A 16,032-nucleotide genomic window follows, 5' to 3' on the forward strand; every position below is an offset into this window, starting at 1 on the left:
TCAGCAGATATACGTGTATGTCATAAGGACTTTTCCCTGTGTGTTTGTTTAGTCCAATTTGAAAAGTAAATTCTGTTTTCCCCAATAAAAACCGTCTACAGCCATGCAGAGCACTGAGGGCCCCCCAGTGGAGCATGTGACTGTGTACGGCAGTGCCAGCGGCTCTGTGCGCTCCTCCAGCCCCAACGTCCAGACCACCTTAGCTAGTCCCATGCTGAATGTGCAGCAGACCCAGACACAGGCTACAGCATTTGTCCAACCAACTCAACAACAGAGCGTGAGCCATGCCGAGCCAACCAATCAGGAGCCGCCTCCCGTGGTCATCGAGGCGACACCTAGCTCGCAGGTGGAATGGCCTTCAACGTCCTCCACCTCCTCTGTGTTTGGGACTGGTGAGAAGCCTAACCTTTTTGTTATTGAGCTGATTGTAGCTTGATTTGGAATAACATTTTATTTGGATAATAGGATGGAAAAAGTACATTTCAATGAGAAACAAAACAGATACAATAGTTTATTGTGGTGTTGATTAGGTGTATACAAAAGCACATTTTTGGAATTGTGTCATAAGAAATGGGAATCAGTCCATTTTGCATAATTGCAACATGTTGCAGAATAAAATATATTTTTGTTTACTGCTTTTGAAAAGAAAACTAATACTTAAAATGTATTCTCAAGTCCAAATGGTTAGTCAAAGGTGCCAATGCCTTCTCTTTAGTTTCAGCTACTCCAGGAAGTTCCTCCATGTCAAAGAGGCCTCGGGAGGAGGAGGAGAACACCACCATGCTTACTGACACAGAGTCCACCCAGGAGGATTCCTCCCGGGCTCCTATACCTAAGAAGCTACGCATCATCCAGATAGTGGGTCCAGAGGTGAGGAGGGGGGTTATGAGGTTCTATGGGACGGATACCTTTATTCTGATTCTGATATGTGGAAATCTTGATGGGTGTTTTCTTTGTTTTTATTGATCCTAAAGCTAGCAATATGATGTCATGGCCCTCATGAAGTGTTTTGTGTTCTCCTCAGGAGGAGGTGCTGGCTGGAGACAGTGCTGAGGCTGAGGGGGTGGTGCCAACAGACAGCCAAGATGGCGCAGAAACAAGTCAGGTAGGCCAAATAACACATCCCATAGACATCCCTAACAGTATCTCATAGTAATAAGGTTTTTAGCGTGTCCTAATATTACTTTAACATTGTTAATGATGGAAAGAGGCTCTTTGGTCAGTTAGAAGCGTTTTCTTTTGCTTTTCTCAGAGGATAAATACTGCATGTGTTTTACCCTTCCTGCCATTGGAAGAGTTATAGCCTGCAGCATTTTTTGTAATCTTACAGTGAAATCATGTCACTGATAAACGCTGTTTCGGTAAATGCAGTGTAACATGCAGGAGTAGCAGTAGAATGACACAATAATTAATACCTGTTGATAATAAATCTATTTTTTGGTGCAAGAGTTGGTTTGTAATGCGAAGTTGTATAGAATGAATAAAAAGCATGTTGTTCATTGGTGTCCATTGTTTCGCCCTGCAGACAGAGGAGTTTCAAGACCTGGAAGAGGGAGACGAGGGTACAGCCACCCAGTCCGTCATGATGGAGCAAGAGGTCACCCTGTCCAAAAGTGACACCCCCGAACAGCTGCAGCACGAAGTAATTGTCATAGTAACAGACACAGAGAGTGAGGATGAAGAGGAGGATGAAGAGGAAGAAGAGCAGGTAGGGAGTTTCCATTGAGAATGTTAAGTGACATTAGACGGCTATCAGAATTTAAAAGGACCCTGTTTCATGCCACGATTTTGACCCTACTAACTGCAGGATTACGATGAGGAGGAGGAGGAGGAGGAAGAAGAAGAGGAGGAAGATGAAGAGGACGAGGAAGACGACGATGAGGAGGAGGACGATGGAGAGATGGGGGAGGAAGGAGAGGACAGTAACGAGGGCAGCGGAGACGGGAACGAGGCTTACGAAGGAGACGACACAGAGGTCTGATCACCCGTGACGCATGCTAACTCACAGCAACAGCGCTGACCTTTTTACACATTCACTCCCACACAGGGCTCTCACATCCCATACACCGTGTTAACCCCTTTCCCACACTCAGTTTTTCCACACTGTCATCTCAGGGTCACTTCATTATGCCCCTGTTTCGTAACTTTCTGTCTGTTAAAGCTGTGCGGGTGTCGCTCTGGATGTTTACCCTTTTACTCTGGTCTTAGTCCTGCATGTTCAGTGGGATGAGACAGTGTCTGCGAAGGGACAGCTAACGGTCTTTCACTTGAAATCTAGATCTTTGGGGGGTCATCAGTTCAACATTCCTATTTAGAGCATTAACAATAGCAGCACATGGCTATAATCAGCGATGGGCCTGTCAAATATGTGTTTGTGTGGTATACGGTTTGTTATTACGGTGTTACCTATACTTTGGCAAACTGCCAGCGTTTTACAATGAACAAAACATAGTTTTACACATCTCAGCGGATGGACTGGCACATTTCCTGCACCGGTGATGATAATGAACCAACATACCCATCTCGTTAACAGTGCTTTGTATTTTTTTTAATCAATGTTTGCCTGCTGCCTGGCTTAGGATGGTAAACATTTTGAGCAAATTCATATGGAGTTTTTTTATTTTTGGCCCTTTCTGAAGGGCATCTTTGTTCCATATAGGGACAAAATGAATCATAATCTGTATGTGTTCTTTGCCAATATAGTGTGTGGAAACCATCCCATAACCTGCTTCCTATAATTTGTTCTTTTCTACCCATTTTACGTCCTTTACAATTTTTCATTTATTTACCATAGTTAGACTTTTTTTAAACTCTCCTTGTGGTTATCCTTTTCACTGACCACATTTTCTCTTTTTTTTCCCCTTTTGATCTCTCCTTTCTCAGGGAGCTGATGTAACAGACCCGGGCACTGAGACAGAGGAAAGTTTGGGGGCGTCTGACTCAACCCAGAGGCCGGCAGATTCCCAGACACCCAGCTGTAAGATCCAGGAAACCCTTTGAAATGCACATTCACCTCAGACTCTCCACATGCTCTCACAAACTGTGCCGCCATTCAATTAGTTATCTGACACATGACGATGCCCGTGAAAGATGTAATGTGTTGTTGTCTGTCTGAAGGGAAGAGTACAACCTCTGTTTGTGAAAAAACATTCAACTAAAACTTAAAGTCTAAAAACAATAGACCAATTGGGGCCCATAGTTGGTAAAACATTACTGATTCCATTAGGGAACCAGCAAGATTAAGTGTTTTATGTTTATTTTAACTATTTTATAAATCCACTTCTTTAACAGATATACTAATGTATTTAATTTAAAGCATTTTTTCTCTTGAGCATTCCTAATCCCCTCAAATCATGTTGACATTCCCTTGTATATCGTTAGGATGCTTTCAGGTAAACAATTTTTTCTTTAAAACTAAAAGTTGTGTCTTTTCCAATTGAATTTTAGTACTTAATAATTGAACAAGTAAATTGGTAGAGTTTTTTTTTTGTTTTTTTTAAGGAGGTTTGTCCAGTTCTTACAGCTCTGATCAAATGTGTTTTGTTTAAAAATGGACCTCTGTTTTATTTGAGCATTTTTGTTGTTTTAGTTGAAGGCAGTGCAATGGAGGCCTTCTCTACTGATCAACCTATCACAAGCTCTGGTTCTCGAATGCCCCAATCTCCACGGAGACCAACACATCAGCTGCCCTCTCGAATGAGCATCGCCCCCACATCAGACCTGGGACCACCTACTCAGGTATGAAGGAAGAAGAATCTTTCGTAATAAATAAACAGGACGTTCCTCGTAAGGAAAAGAAAAAGAAAAATATGTTTTTAAAGATATTTAATTACTCTTTCAAAAATTGATTTTCACAGTATTTATCTTGGGTCATCTCTGTGTAAATCAAAAGTGAACTTCTGTTAATCACATATGTAAAATGTAACTTCACAGCGTAACCCCGTCCGTCGTCAGTCAGTGGGAAGAGTTCCTCAGCTCACCTCCGGGGTGCAGGGCACTTCTGTAAGTCCTCTAAAACCTCAGAGAATTTATAGCCATTACATTATTTAAGCAAATTTCAGTGTGAAACCTTTACTCTGTTCCATCTGTTTGTATCCAACCCTTTCTGCCACCTCTCGCACTGCAACAGCATTTCTTTGAAGAGGATGACAGGATAGTTCCCAGCACTCCCACTCTGGTGGTGCCGCACCTCTCCGAAGGACTTGACAAGTAAGTCTCACAAACATAGACAGAGACAAGCAAGTCAGATTGCCCAGAAAAAAAACCTGTAACGTTGTTTAGTAGTAACAAAACTATTGGTACTAGGTCAGACACTGACACTGACATTAGACACTGAATAAATAACATGGTTTAACTTTGTTGTTGGTTGCCTCTTACAATGTTTCTATTTCAATATTTAACTAAAACATTAAACGTTTGTTTGTTTGTTAGTTCCTCCCAAGTGGCTGGTGTGCCTCGCTTCAGGTTTGGTCTTTCAGACGACATGTCTCAGACCAGCTCATCTTCACACTCTGACCTGGGACAGCTCGCATCACAAGGAGGTACATATCCACAGCATGCAGAGATGCAGATTATGAACAACAATATTAAAAGCCAAAGGGAAAACAAAAGAAAATGCAGAATAAAACAAATAAACATTAATTGTTTTAATTTAAAATATACACATTTAATAGTTTACCACAATTTGTAATTAACAGCTGAAGAAACCAAATGCCTGTTGTGTTTATTCAGAGATATGTTTTTCTTGTTATCAGGTCTTGGAATGTTTGACAGCCCCTTGTTCCAAGCACCTCATGAAGAGGAGTCGGGAGGACGCAGCGTTCCCACCACACCATCACAAGTTGCAGCACCAGGTATCCGTCTTTGTCAGTTCTGTCTGTGTACCGAAACACCCTTTTCCCCCATGTACTCAACACAGTTTACAGAAAGCCGGGTAGAAATTGTCAGTTTTGGGAGTGCTAGCAAAGGCTATGACAAAATCAATGAGTTTATCTTGTGTTTGTGTGCTTCTATTCCAGCTCAGTCCGACACCACAGAGAACGCCTCTCAGTCAGTACCCACCGTGAGCATGTCCACGCCAGGCCTGGTGGTACCAGGAGCCGCTGGGGCAGGGGAGGACAGAGACGACGCCCTCCTGGAGCCAGACACTGATCGGTGAGGCTCACTCCTCTCTGCTGTCATTTCATTTCTTTTTTTGACTGTTGCTGGAATTCAGCAAGAATTCCCCTGTCCTTTTATCAGCAATATTTATTATTTGTTGACAAGTGGGCTTCATCAGGAATGTGACCCTTTCTTTTTTTTAATGGAAATCTGGTTATCTTTTCACTGTTAGTATTTACAGCTGAGTCTTATATACAGTGGGGAGAACAAGTATTATTTTATTTTTTTCAAGGTTTTGATACACTGCCGATTTTGCAGGTTTTCCCACTTACAAAGCATGTACAAAATCACATTGTATGATTTTTAAGTGACAAGTATTTGATACATCAGAGAAACAGAACTTAATATTTGGTACAGAAACCTTTGTTTGCAATTACAGAGATCAGACATTTCCTGTAGTTCTTGACCAGGTTTGCACACACTGCAGCAGGCCCATTTTGGCCCACTCTTCTCCAGATCCTTCAGGTTTCGGGGCTGTCGCTGGGCAATACGGACTTTCAGCTCCCTCCAAAGGTTTTCTATTGGGTTCAGGTCGGGAGACTGGCTAGGCCACTCCAAGACCTTGAGATGCTTCTTACGGAGCCACTCCTTAGTTGCCCTGGCTGTGTGTTTCGGGTCGTTGTCATGCTGGAAGACCCAGCCACGACCCATCTTCAAAGCTCTTACTGAGGGAAGGAGGTTGTTAGCCAAGATCTCCCGATAGATGGCCTCATCCATCCTCCCCTCATTACGGTGCAGTCGTCCTGTCCCCTTTGCAGAAAAGCATCCCTAAAGAATGATGTTTCCACCTCCATGCTTCACGTTTGGGATGGTGTTCTTGGGGTTGTACTTATCCTTCTTCTTCCTCCAAACACGGCGAGTGGAGTTTAGACCAGAAAGCTCTATTTTTGCCTCATCAGACCACATGACCTTCTCCCATTCCTCCTCTGGATCATCCGGATGGTCATTGGCAAACTTCAGACGGGCCAGGACATGCAGTGTCTTGAGCAGGGGGACCTTGCGTGCGCTGCAGGATTTCAATCCATGACGGCGTAGTGTGTTACTAATGGTTTTCTTTGAGACTGTGGTCCCAGCTCTCTTCAGGTCATTGACCAGGTCCTGCCGTGTAGTTCTGGGCTGATCCTTCACCTTCCTCATGATCATTGATGCCCCACGAGGTGAGATCTTGCATGGAGCCCCAGACCGAGGGAGATTGACCGTCATCTTGAACTTCTTCCATTTTCTAATAATTGCGCCAACAGTTGTTGCCTTCTCACCAAGCTGCTTGCCTATTGTCCTGTAGCCCATCCCAGCCTTGTGCAGGTCTACAATTTTATCCCTGATGTCCTTACACAGCTCTCTGGTCTTGGCCATTGTGGAGAGGTTGGAGTCTGTTTGATTGAGTGTGTGGACAGGTGTCTTTTTATACAGGTAACAAGTTCAAACAGGTGCAGTTAATACAGGTAATGAGTGGAGAACAGGAGGGCTTCTTAAAGAAAAACTTACAGGTCTGTGAGAGCCGGAATTCTTACTGGTTGGTAGGTGATCAAATACTTATGTCATGCAGTAAAATGCAAATGAATTATTTAAAAATCATACAATGTGATTTTTCTGGATTTTTGTTTTAGATTCTGCTCTCACAGTTGAAGTGTACCTTTGATAAAAATGACAGACCTCTACATGCTTTGTAAGTGGGAAAACCTGCAAAATCGGCAGTGTATCAAATACTTGTTCTCCCCACTGTACAGCCGCGGAAAAAATTATGAGACCATTTCAGCATTATCATTTTCTCTTGTTTTATTATTTATAGACATGTCTTCGACTTAAATTATTTTTATTTTTTTTGTATTCTATAAACTACTGACAATTTTTCTCTGTTGGAATTCAACAGACACTGGAATTGCCATACATGTAGAGATAAACATTTAAGAAACATTTTGTGTGGTCTCAATTTTTTCCGGAGCTGTATACAGTGTATATACATTTATATAACTATTCTGTTAGACCTTTTTCCAATAGGTTCCTTGAATTTCTTTGAATTCAAGTGGGGGGAAAGGTAGGACCCTAAAAGTTTTTGAAAATGGACAGTGCGCGAGTCTTTATATACATTTTACAAGAATAGAAACTGATATTCTTTTGCTTGGTTCTGGAACTGGAAAAACACCTTTCTGCCTTTTATTGCCCAACTCAACTGTTGTGGTGTTCTGTTCACCGCAGGCCCAGTGGAGATGTGTCACTAGATTCAGTGGTCTCTCAGGGGGATGTAGAAGAGCCAGGTCAGCAGTCTGACAAGGCCAGCCTCCCCTCCACCAGCCAGGAGCCCTCCTCAAGCTCTGCAGGTACACGTTAGCCTCATGGCTTTGCAGATCCCTTCTGTATATTCAGATAGATCTCTATATGGACCCTAATGAGTGTTCAGTTCTGATTGCCATGTTGTTTTATTCTTCTAGATACAAGGAGTGCTCCACCTAAACCCTCCAGACCTGGATCCAGCAGACAGCTCCAGCGCTGGCCGGAGCACCGCGGTGGCCGCATGAAGAGAGGAGGTAACAAATGGTTGGGTGGTGATGGAGCAATTATAACTTGTGAGCATAACACTGTACAAGACCCATAGTGGCTATAGGCTTATTAAGTCCATTGCTTTTTTGCAAGATGATAAATCCGGGCAAAACAGTTTCCAAAACTCAAATCAAATGATCACAAATGTATTATAAATATTTGTGCATGATTTAATATTGTGAATAACAGCAGCAGAAATTTAAAAAATGATGTTCAAAATGTGTATCACAGGATCAAAATGACTGATCATAGTCACTCAAAAAATCAAAGCATGAAATCGAAGCATTAGCAACAAGAGAAACGGCTGCATCAATAGAGGAATATCCTGTTTCTTCTGGAGAGACACTGCACGTTGAGCACAGTTTTCTTTTTGATAAGCGTCCTGCACAGTTGTGTGACTGTGTGCTCTCCATACTTTGTCCAGACATTTTATTTGGCTGGTCATACCACACTGGTTTTGTTCTGTTTTTGCAATGACAGTTAAGTCTGGTTCCAAGCATCTGGCATGCTGAATGTGATGCTGTTTCACAACATGTTTGTCTTCTCACATCAAAATCAGCAGCATGGGAGGCGCCAAGGTGGCCTAGGGGCTCAAGGCTGTCCATGAACCACAACCAACAATCTTCTGGTCTGGGACCTTCCTTACACTACATTTAGCATTTCTCATGTACAAGTAAAAACATTAAAATACTGTAAAATAGGCAGAGTAAAAACCCACCGCAGCAATTTATCTATGAGAGTTTTATATGAATGACTCTAGTGGGCACTTTCCAAATTGTTACAGACTTGGGGGGAACAAAAACATTGAACAAAATATAGTATGTTTACTTTAGTAATGAATTAAATTAAAATATTATTGTAATTTGTTGAAAAGTTGTAGTGAATCAACCTAAACTTGTCTCGTTATTGACTCATTTAAAATGCACATTATTAGTAGTGCAACATTCTTTTTGACAGCCGTGCTATCATTCATATATATATTCACACACAAAGCATTTGTTTCGTTAATCACCATTCATGGCATTTAATACATGTTTGTGTATTATAATACGGTTACATCTTAATGAGAATAACAGATGAAACACCACCTCTGTTTACATGTCATACAAGTTTTATACAGCCACTGTACAGAATCTTTATATCAGTATAGCAGGCTTCATTTTAACAAAATACTGTATCCCTACAGGCCAGGGATTTCCTTCTCGGGGTTTACATGGAAGACGATTTGCAAGATGAAGCACTCATCACAAAGCTTGGAGACGGAGGTGACTAGGAGGAGATGTCATTCCCTTTTAAGAATTACATTACACATTTTCCAATCAGCGTGCTCAGATTCTGTATTCAGCTTTGATAGTGTTCACTTGTTCCGAGGCCTGTTATTTTCATTTTTGCTTTTGTTTTTTAATGTACTAAAGTACCTTGTTTGATCAGTCCATGCTGGAGCGGTGTGTTTTATGAAGAATGTAATAAACTATAAGAAAACAAAATCTTTCATCAGACTTTCTTTTGGCATTTGAAGGGGTCTGTGCTCTTAGGTGACTTGTTGGCTGTTGGCGCAGCAACCACGGGACGTTCCCCTCCAGTCTTCACGTTGTAGGATGTGGCTGCAAACAGAGCAGAAAGAAACATTAGGCATTTTCATTAATGCATCGTGTACAGGATGGTCTTTATATCCGTGAACATGCCAATTTCCATTTTAGTGAGCATGAATTTGGCATAAAAAGAATCTCAAGCATCTTTAAACAGTCTTGAGTTTTAACAACATTAATTTGAATAGCTTTTGGCCACAGTAGGACATAAATCTTAATAACTGGAGGCTTTCTTAAATGACAAACGACTAGACGGTAAAACACTCCTAACGTAGGCTTAAACTAAGTACGTTTTTCACTCAGACAGGGATTACAGTACTGTTTATACAGTATGCATCACCATTAAATCTTTTACTGTGGTTACTTCAAAATGAACTTGAGCTGTAGGTGAATAGAAACCGCCCTCAATGACCTTTACATCTGCCTAATATCCCACCCCACCCTGACACACCCAGACACACATGGTCCTCATTAGGCATGTCTGACCTGAATGAGGCTAACAGAAAGTCAGCCTGATGTTTTGTTCAATTTGTCCACAATTACTACTTAAAAACTATTTCATCCTATTTTATTTAACTGGATGTGTTAGGAGTTAATCCGAAATAAGGCGAAGATGTCTGTCTTCTATATTAACCTATATAAATGTAAGCCTTGTTTGGAACACAGCCTTACAACTTTACTAGACTGATCCAAGAGAAAATATCCTTAAATAATACTGAAACCATTCCCTTAATCTGTTTAAAGGAGAGATATATAAATACAACAAGTATTTACATCTGGAGAAGACATAGTATTTGTATCCCTCCGGTTCTGTGCGGCTGGGCACGGACACAGCAGCTGTGATGGTCGAAGGGAAACCTTTCCATGATGTCCGGATGTTGATGGATGGCCCTAAGAGAGATACTGAAATCAAAAGAGTTGAGAGGAAAATGAGTTGACTTGTATAATAGTTGCTGCATATTTATGTCTTCGCTTTTCCATTCTTCTACTTATAAGCGGCAGTCCCTTAAACATCAAACGGGTGACTTATTTCCACTTGCAAAGTATTTATAAGGTAGACCTTGCTGCACCTTTCACCTCTTCAAAAGCATGACGCACTTTTTCAGAGAACTAAATGTGCTGCAACTCAAGTAAAACATGTTACATCAGCTAAGTAAATCTAAGTAAAATGTCGCATTTTTACAGACCACCAAAATGAGGAGTGAAAATGCAATTGATGGCATAGTTAAGAAGTATTTCTGAAATACCAGTTTATTCTTATCCTGTATGAATTTCTAATTCTTAGAATACCTGCTTGTCGAACCATTCTGCTGCCGCCTGTGTACACAGCGTTGTGGACTTTCTTGCCACATGTTGACTGGTGCCAAAATGGTAGGAATATTTCTGCACAGTTCCCCCTGAAAGAAACAGTCAAGAATCACGTTTCACAATGTATGAATTCATTCAGGTCAATTGAAAAATACAGTAACATAAGCAATAAATAAAGTACACATATATCAAGTAGCTTGTAACAGTAGTTTATCACCTCTTTTGAAGAAGTAAACTGACTCTCTCCTCCTCTGGTACTGAGGCACAGACAGAGCTGCTGTGATTTGGCCTCGTAGTCCATCAAAGCCCACTTGAACAATCTTTGGATAGTGAGGATCCAACACACCGTTTTCAAATCTCCAGTATTGGGGTCCCTGAAAAAACACAAAAACATCAACCCCAGGCAAATAAATTAAAAACATGCAGCTCCTCACAGAGGGGGATAGATTAATTAAAGAAATTCATTCTGATATAGTGCAGGTACCTTAAAAATGTATGTTTTGCCCTGGCAGTTGCAGCGGGTGAACACAGTGTCGATGGGGGAAGGGACCCCCCACATCTGTGTGATGCTCTGCGCTGGACTAGGCACCATGTGTCTGTCAAGAAGCCAGAAGTAGTGTCCTGGAAAGTAAAATAGCAGATAAGGTTTATCATCGAAATCATTCGTATCTTAATCTTTTTACTGTCAAGGTATAAACAGTACATTCTTTATTAATGTATAGCTGTACTTTTTTTGTTTTCTTTTCTGAATAAAAAAATCTTAAAAGTACTACAAACTTTTATGTAATGTTTAGATGGCAGACACTCACCTCTGAAAACGACCATGGTGCCGTTCCTCAGTGTGGTGACTGCACCGACCGGTCGTCCGTTGCACAGATTTGTATCATTGCTGTCATCTGAGAAAAAGGATTAATATGTGAGAAAAACCATCTGTTTGGATAAAAAAGCAATATTACAAAGAAATGTGCAATAACTGAGTTTACTAGGTGTTAAACATAATGTTGTGCTCCGGGAGTTGTGGGCACTTGTTTCCATTCTTTAAAGTATCTGAGCTTGCCAAATTCAAAGGAGTGTTTGATTCATTTACACAGTGGGAAAACAACCACCTCCGTCACTTAATATATTGTTGTATTGTTGCACTGCTTTGACGCATGCTCTATTCACCAAGAGGGATAATGTCAAAAACAAGCTCATAAAGCAGGCTGAGAGCCGTAAACAAATAAAATAACCATAATATACTGTAGAAGCAGCAGAGCCAACAGGAAAAACATTTCAATACTTACATTGAAAATGATCTTCTCAGAGTCACAAAATCATCTTTAAGGCAATTTGTTTTTCCTGGATGTTGTGTTATTAATGTGAACCAGAAATAAGAAAGGTTTCTAACCTGCTTGGTAGTCTTTAGGATTGTCTATGCTGAGGGTTTGTGTGGGGATCAGAGGCTTAGTCTCAGAATTGGAGCCGGGTTTAGGTGATGTTGGTTTAGTTTGTGATGGCGTGTTTGGAGCTGGTTTGTCTTGGGGTGTCGCGGTGACTTCAAATGGAGTGTTTTTGGTTGGGTCTGGGGTGACATTAGGCAGATCGACAGTGGTTACTCCTGATGTATGGTCCTTTGTTGTGTCATCCTGCAGTGCATCTGTAAACAATGGCGTTTGGGTGGTCAGGGCATCGAGGTCTGGCAGGTCCCCGGGCCCTTTTGGAGAAACACTGGACGTGGGGGCTGTTGTGACACTGTCTGTACTGCTCTCAGCATCAGCTGGTCCGGGGTCTGAGGCTGTTGCTTCAGTGATGGGTGTCAGGTCCAGTGCTAATGAAGAGATGGTGGTGCCCTGAGAGTCTTCCAGGACTGTGGAGGAGCCCTGAGTGGGTCCTGTGGATCTTGAATCCACAGGTGTGTGGGGGGAAGTAGATAGGGTTGTAACTTCTAGGTCATCTGAGTAAGCTAAAGTCATTTCTCCGAGAAGAATGTCAACCTCTGCCTGTCCCCCTGCCTGGAGGTGTTGGGTGTTGGCTGTAGGAGAAAAGTCAGATTGGGGTGCTGTAGTTGGGGGAGGGTGACTGGAGACAGCTGCTGCTGTTGTGGGCTGAGGGAGAGCTGTTCCTGTGGTGGATGAACTAGAAACATCCCTGGCATCTGGAAGAGGACAAACATGATTATGAATTCTTACATTTGAATCAATGTAAAACAATGGTATTAAAAAGCTTATCAATCAATGTTGGAAATAATGGTGTAACAATGGTGTATTTTTTAATTAGGCTCTTCATTTTGTTTTTGTTTTTGTTTAATTTGCTGGCCATCTCTTTGTTATTTCAAAGTAATCCCTGGATGTCACATACCTATGCTCTCAGTGGGGTATAGGGTGGAGGGGCTGACATCGAACTGTGTTGATTCACTATCTGGGAGAGTAGTCTGTGTTTCAGAGGTGGCGGTAAACGTCTCTGTGCTGAGCTGCAGACGATCTGGATCCTGGGTGGGTTCAGTAGATATTTGATCCAACAGGTCAGCTGCAGACAATTCGTAGCCACTGGTGCTCTGTGGGACTGGACCTGCCTCCGGGTCCTCAGCTCCATTGTTGGAAAACTCATCATTGGGAAAAACCTGGCTGTACATATCTAGAGGAATGTGGGACGATGGCACACCTGGATGTCATACTCGTGAAAGTTTACTGGTGGAAAAATACGTAGCTAGATTTATTACATCATTGCTCACCGTCACCGAAATCATCTTGTGGATATGATGATGGACTGACCAGAGGAAGGGAACTGTCTTCTGTGGACAAATGAGCCAACATCAAATGTAAATGTCAATGTTTGCCATTGCTGACACAACTTTTTAGTTCATACTACCTAACAGTATATTTTCCCTGCATTTGTTTTTTTTGAGCGTCACTGACTGAATGTCTTGACATCCTATACGGAAATCTCACAACAGATGCAAGAGTATCTCCACCCACCAATCTATTCCAACAAACTCCTGAATTAAATCCTCCAAGAAAATGTTCAGTCATCCTTTCTTGGCTTCATTTTGTGCTTTCCTCTCTCGTTACTGAGCCTGTGCCCGTTACCCTCCTACACACTCTCATGACAACACTGCTTCCTTGTGTTTCTTTTGGCCAGTGCGGTTTATGCTCTTGGCTTGTTCTGGTGAGACTTGGCCTCCAAAGCAAACCACAGCAACAGAGCCACAGTGTGGCAGTCCACCGTAAACATCTGCCTGCCGCTTTCCTGACATATGCCTTTTAAATTCCAATGAGTTCAGCTTAAAATCATCATTATATTTAAGTAATCTTAAACAAATAGCTTTATGGTTATGGGTTATTTCATTAAGAGAATTTCCACAATTCACCTGCATGGTTTTCCTCGCTGAATTTAGAAATATCTGTCGCTTCAGTCAGAGTCGGCTCTGTGGGAAAATGAATAGAGGTTAAAGAAAGTGAACAGTGTAATCCTCAAAATCCTAAATGACAAAAATTGCCAAGTTGAAAATACCTTTTGGCTTGTTATCATTTATGCTATTACATGAATTAGTCTTCATTGGTGCTGGTATACTGGCTGCTCCACTGATTGCTTCTGTGGTAATTATCCAACACAGAAAATATTGTCAAATGTATTGGTGCAGATTACTGCAATAGTGCTGACAAGGCTTACCTTCTGCATCACAGTGCATCTTGTGATCAGGACAACACTGGTTGAACTTAGCACAGTCAGAGTCGCAGTTACAATGTCGGCCTCTTTTGAAACCTTCTCCACACCGTCCCTTACAGGAGGTTTCTGTAGCACACAAACACAACAGACTTGTCCAAAGAGGCTACATATGCTGATTATAAAATAATGTTTGTTGGACTTGGGAAATATGTAATACATTTCCATTCAAACACATTTTTATTCATAGTATAAAGAAGTTTAATCAGTAACACAAATCGTTACCAAAGTCTATACATTGAAACCAGAGTACTTTTTGGTAGTACTAGCATTAGGGCTATATTTAAATCAGAAAGGAAAGCTCTCACTTGTGGTGCATTGGGATGCATAGTCTCTGCAGCACTCTCCATACTCTAGGCAGCCGTAATCACACTGGCACATGTTACCCCTGTTGTACTCATTGCCACATAGACCTTTACAGCTTGCTGTTCATCAAAAGAGCACAAGGAAAAAGAAAAGAATATCAGACGGATGATAAGGCATCTGTGACTTTAAAGATTTACATCATCTTTGGTCCAACCATGTCATCGTGTGTAAATAATAAAGCTGTGCCCGAAATTGATTTTTGAATAAATGACAAATACAAACTGTTTGTCCCCGCTCTAGAAAATAATTATTAACAGAGTAAACATGAACAAGTACAACAACAGAAACACATAGTACATTTCAGGAAAGCGCTTAATAAAAGCATACTTACGTCAATCAGAACTTTAAATTAAATGAATGTTACATTTCAGTTAAGTTAGGTTTCCCTACACAAAACAAATGTCACAGTAGTTATACTCACTCTGAGCTGCGCTAAATGTCAAAGCACATGCTAGCAGAGTAACAGCACAAAGTACAGTGGAAGACATCTTCAGTGAACCTGAAACAAAGCATAAAGAATAAATAAATCAGAGTGTATTCACGCTCATGACTGAAAATCCTGAATGAAGGGAATGGTGACCTACCTTGTGTGAGCCTCTGTCAGCGTTCTGCTGGAGGTTGGACTCGGCTGCTTTTAAAAGGCTGAGAGGGACCGGCGGACTTTCTGTTAATTGGCGGATCTGGTCTAATTAAAAGTGTGATGATCTCAGAGGCTGTAGGGAGGATCCTACACTGCAGACCAGACTATAGGTCCAGACATCATGAATCCACACAAACAGCTGGAAGCACATCAACACATATCTGTGCCAGACAGACCGATGACTCCAAACACTTCTGAACAACATGAGGAGGAAAACTGTTTCCAGTCACAAATGGGTCAAAAGTGAACACTTTCACTAGCTCACGGACTTGGCTTGTCAATCAGTGCCATAACAGAAGTGAAGTAATGCTTTTCTATTTCGACGATCAGCAGCGTTAAAATTCAGTCTTTTAAAAAGGGAGGGGATGACTGCTAATAATTTTGGGTGAAGTATTTTTCTTGAGTAAAAACAGCAATACCACACTACTACAAAAAAACTTGTAAAGTTTTATCCCTCAATTTGTTTTATTCCACTTATACAGGACAAATACAGGATTTTTTTCTAAATATGACTTTCATGTTATGGCTCATGAAGTAGAACTAATCTTTACTGCCTTGTAAACTTTGAACAGTTTAATCAATAAGATTTGTTTTATTTATAAATGCATCATACATTTTTTTATGTAAGATTATAACTATGAAATAAATATTGTTAAGTAAAAAAAAATGCAGGGTAGAAGTTTAACGTTCTTATAAGTAAAGCACTTAGATTGTTCCCAAGCCCTTCAA

The 16,032-nt window shown here is 41.2% G+C and overlaps 2 protein-coding genes across 4 annotated transcripts in view; one reads left to right on the forward strand and one right to left on the reverse strand.

Annotated features, from left to right (window-relative positions):
- Window positions 1-9,185, forward strand: part of tprb (translocated promoter region b, nuclear basket protein) — a 22,303-nt gene extending 13,118 nt beyond the window's left edge. Inside the window, exons 37-52 of one of the 3 annotated variants that reach the window (XM_063891107.1) lie at window positions 102-392; window positions 716-870; window positions 1,025-1,105; window positions 1,526-1,708; window positions 1,808-1,975; window positions 2,884-2,977; window positions 3,590-3,738; window positions 3,934-4,002; window positions 4,130-4,209; window positions 4,432-4,541; window positions 4,755-4,853; window positions 5,019-5,154; window positions 7,357-7,478; window positions 7,590-7,685; window positions 8,258-8,326; window positions 8,885-9,185. In XM_063891107.1, coding sequence (XP_063747177.1) covers window positions 102-392; window positions 716-870; window positions 1,025-1,105; window positions 1,526-1,708; window positions 1,808-1,975; window positions 2,884-2,977; window positions 3,590-3,738; window positions 3,934-4,002; window positions 4,130-4,209; window positions 4,432-4,541; window positions 4,755-4,853; window positions 5,019-5,154; window positions 7,357-7,478; window positions 7,590-7,685; window positions 8,258-8,326; window positions 8,885-8,934 — 1,952 coding nt within the window. In that variant the 3' untranslated portion in view covers window positions 8,935-9,185. The remainder of the gene's footprint in view (window positions 1-101; window positions 393-715; window positions 871-1,024; window positions 1,106-1,525; window positions 1,709-1,807; window positions 1,976-2,883; window positions 2,978-3,589; window positions 3,739-3,933; window positions 4,003-4,129; window positions 4,210-4,431; window positions 4,542-4,754; window positions 4,854-5,018; window positions 5,155-7,356; window positions 7,479-7,589; window positions 7,686-8,257; window positions 8,327-8,884) is intronic. The other 2 variants (XM_063891108.1, XM_063891109.1) reach the window with 2 other exon arrangements.
- Window positions 8,694-15,502, reverse strand: prg4b (proteoglycan 4b). The gene is given in 16 exon segments (XM_063891110.1): window positions 8,694-9,302; window positions 10,062-10,190; window positions 10,578-10,643; window positions 10,646-10,684; window positions 10,813-10,969; window positions 11,080-11,216; window positions 11,405-11,491; window positions 11,983-12,729; window positions 12,933-13,208; window positions 13,306-13,365; window positions 13,942-13,998; window positions 14,085-14,165; window positions 14,244-14,366; window positions 14,606-14,722; window positions 15,085-15,162; window positions 15,248-15,502. Coding segments are annotated over 15 exon segments (2,253 nt in total). The 5' UTR covers window positions 15,152-15,162; window positions 15,248-15,502; the 3' UTR covers window positions 8,694-9,192.
- Between the last annotated feature and the right edge of the window lie 530 nt (window positions 15,503-16,032).

This window comes from Eleginops maclovinus, chromosome 9 (assembly GCF_036324505.1).
Source record: "Eleginops maclovinus isolate JMC-PN-2008 ecotype Puerto Natales chromosome 9, JC_Emac_rtc_rv5, whole genome shotgun sequence".
NCBI classification, from domain to species: domain Eukaryota; kingdom Metazoa; phylum Chordata; class Actinopteri; order Perciformes; family Eleginopidae; genus Eleginops; species Eleginops maclovinus.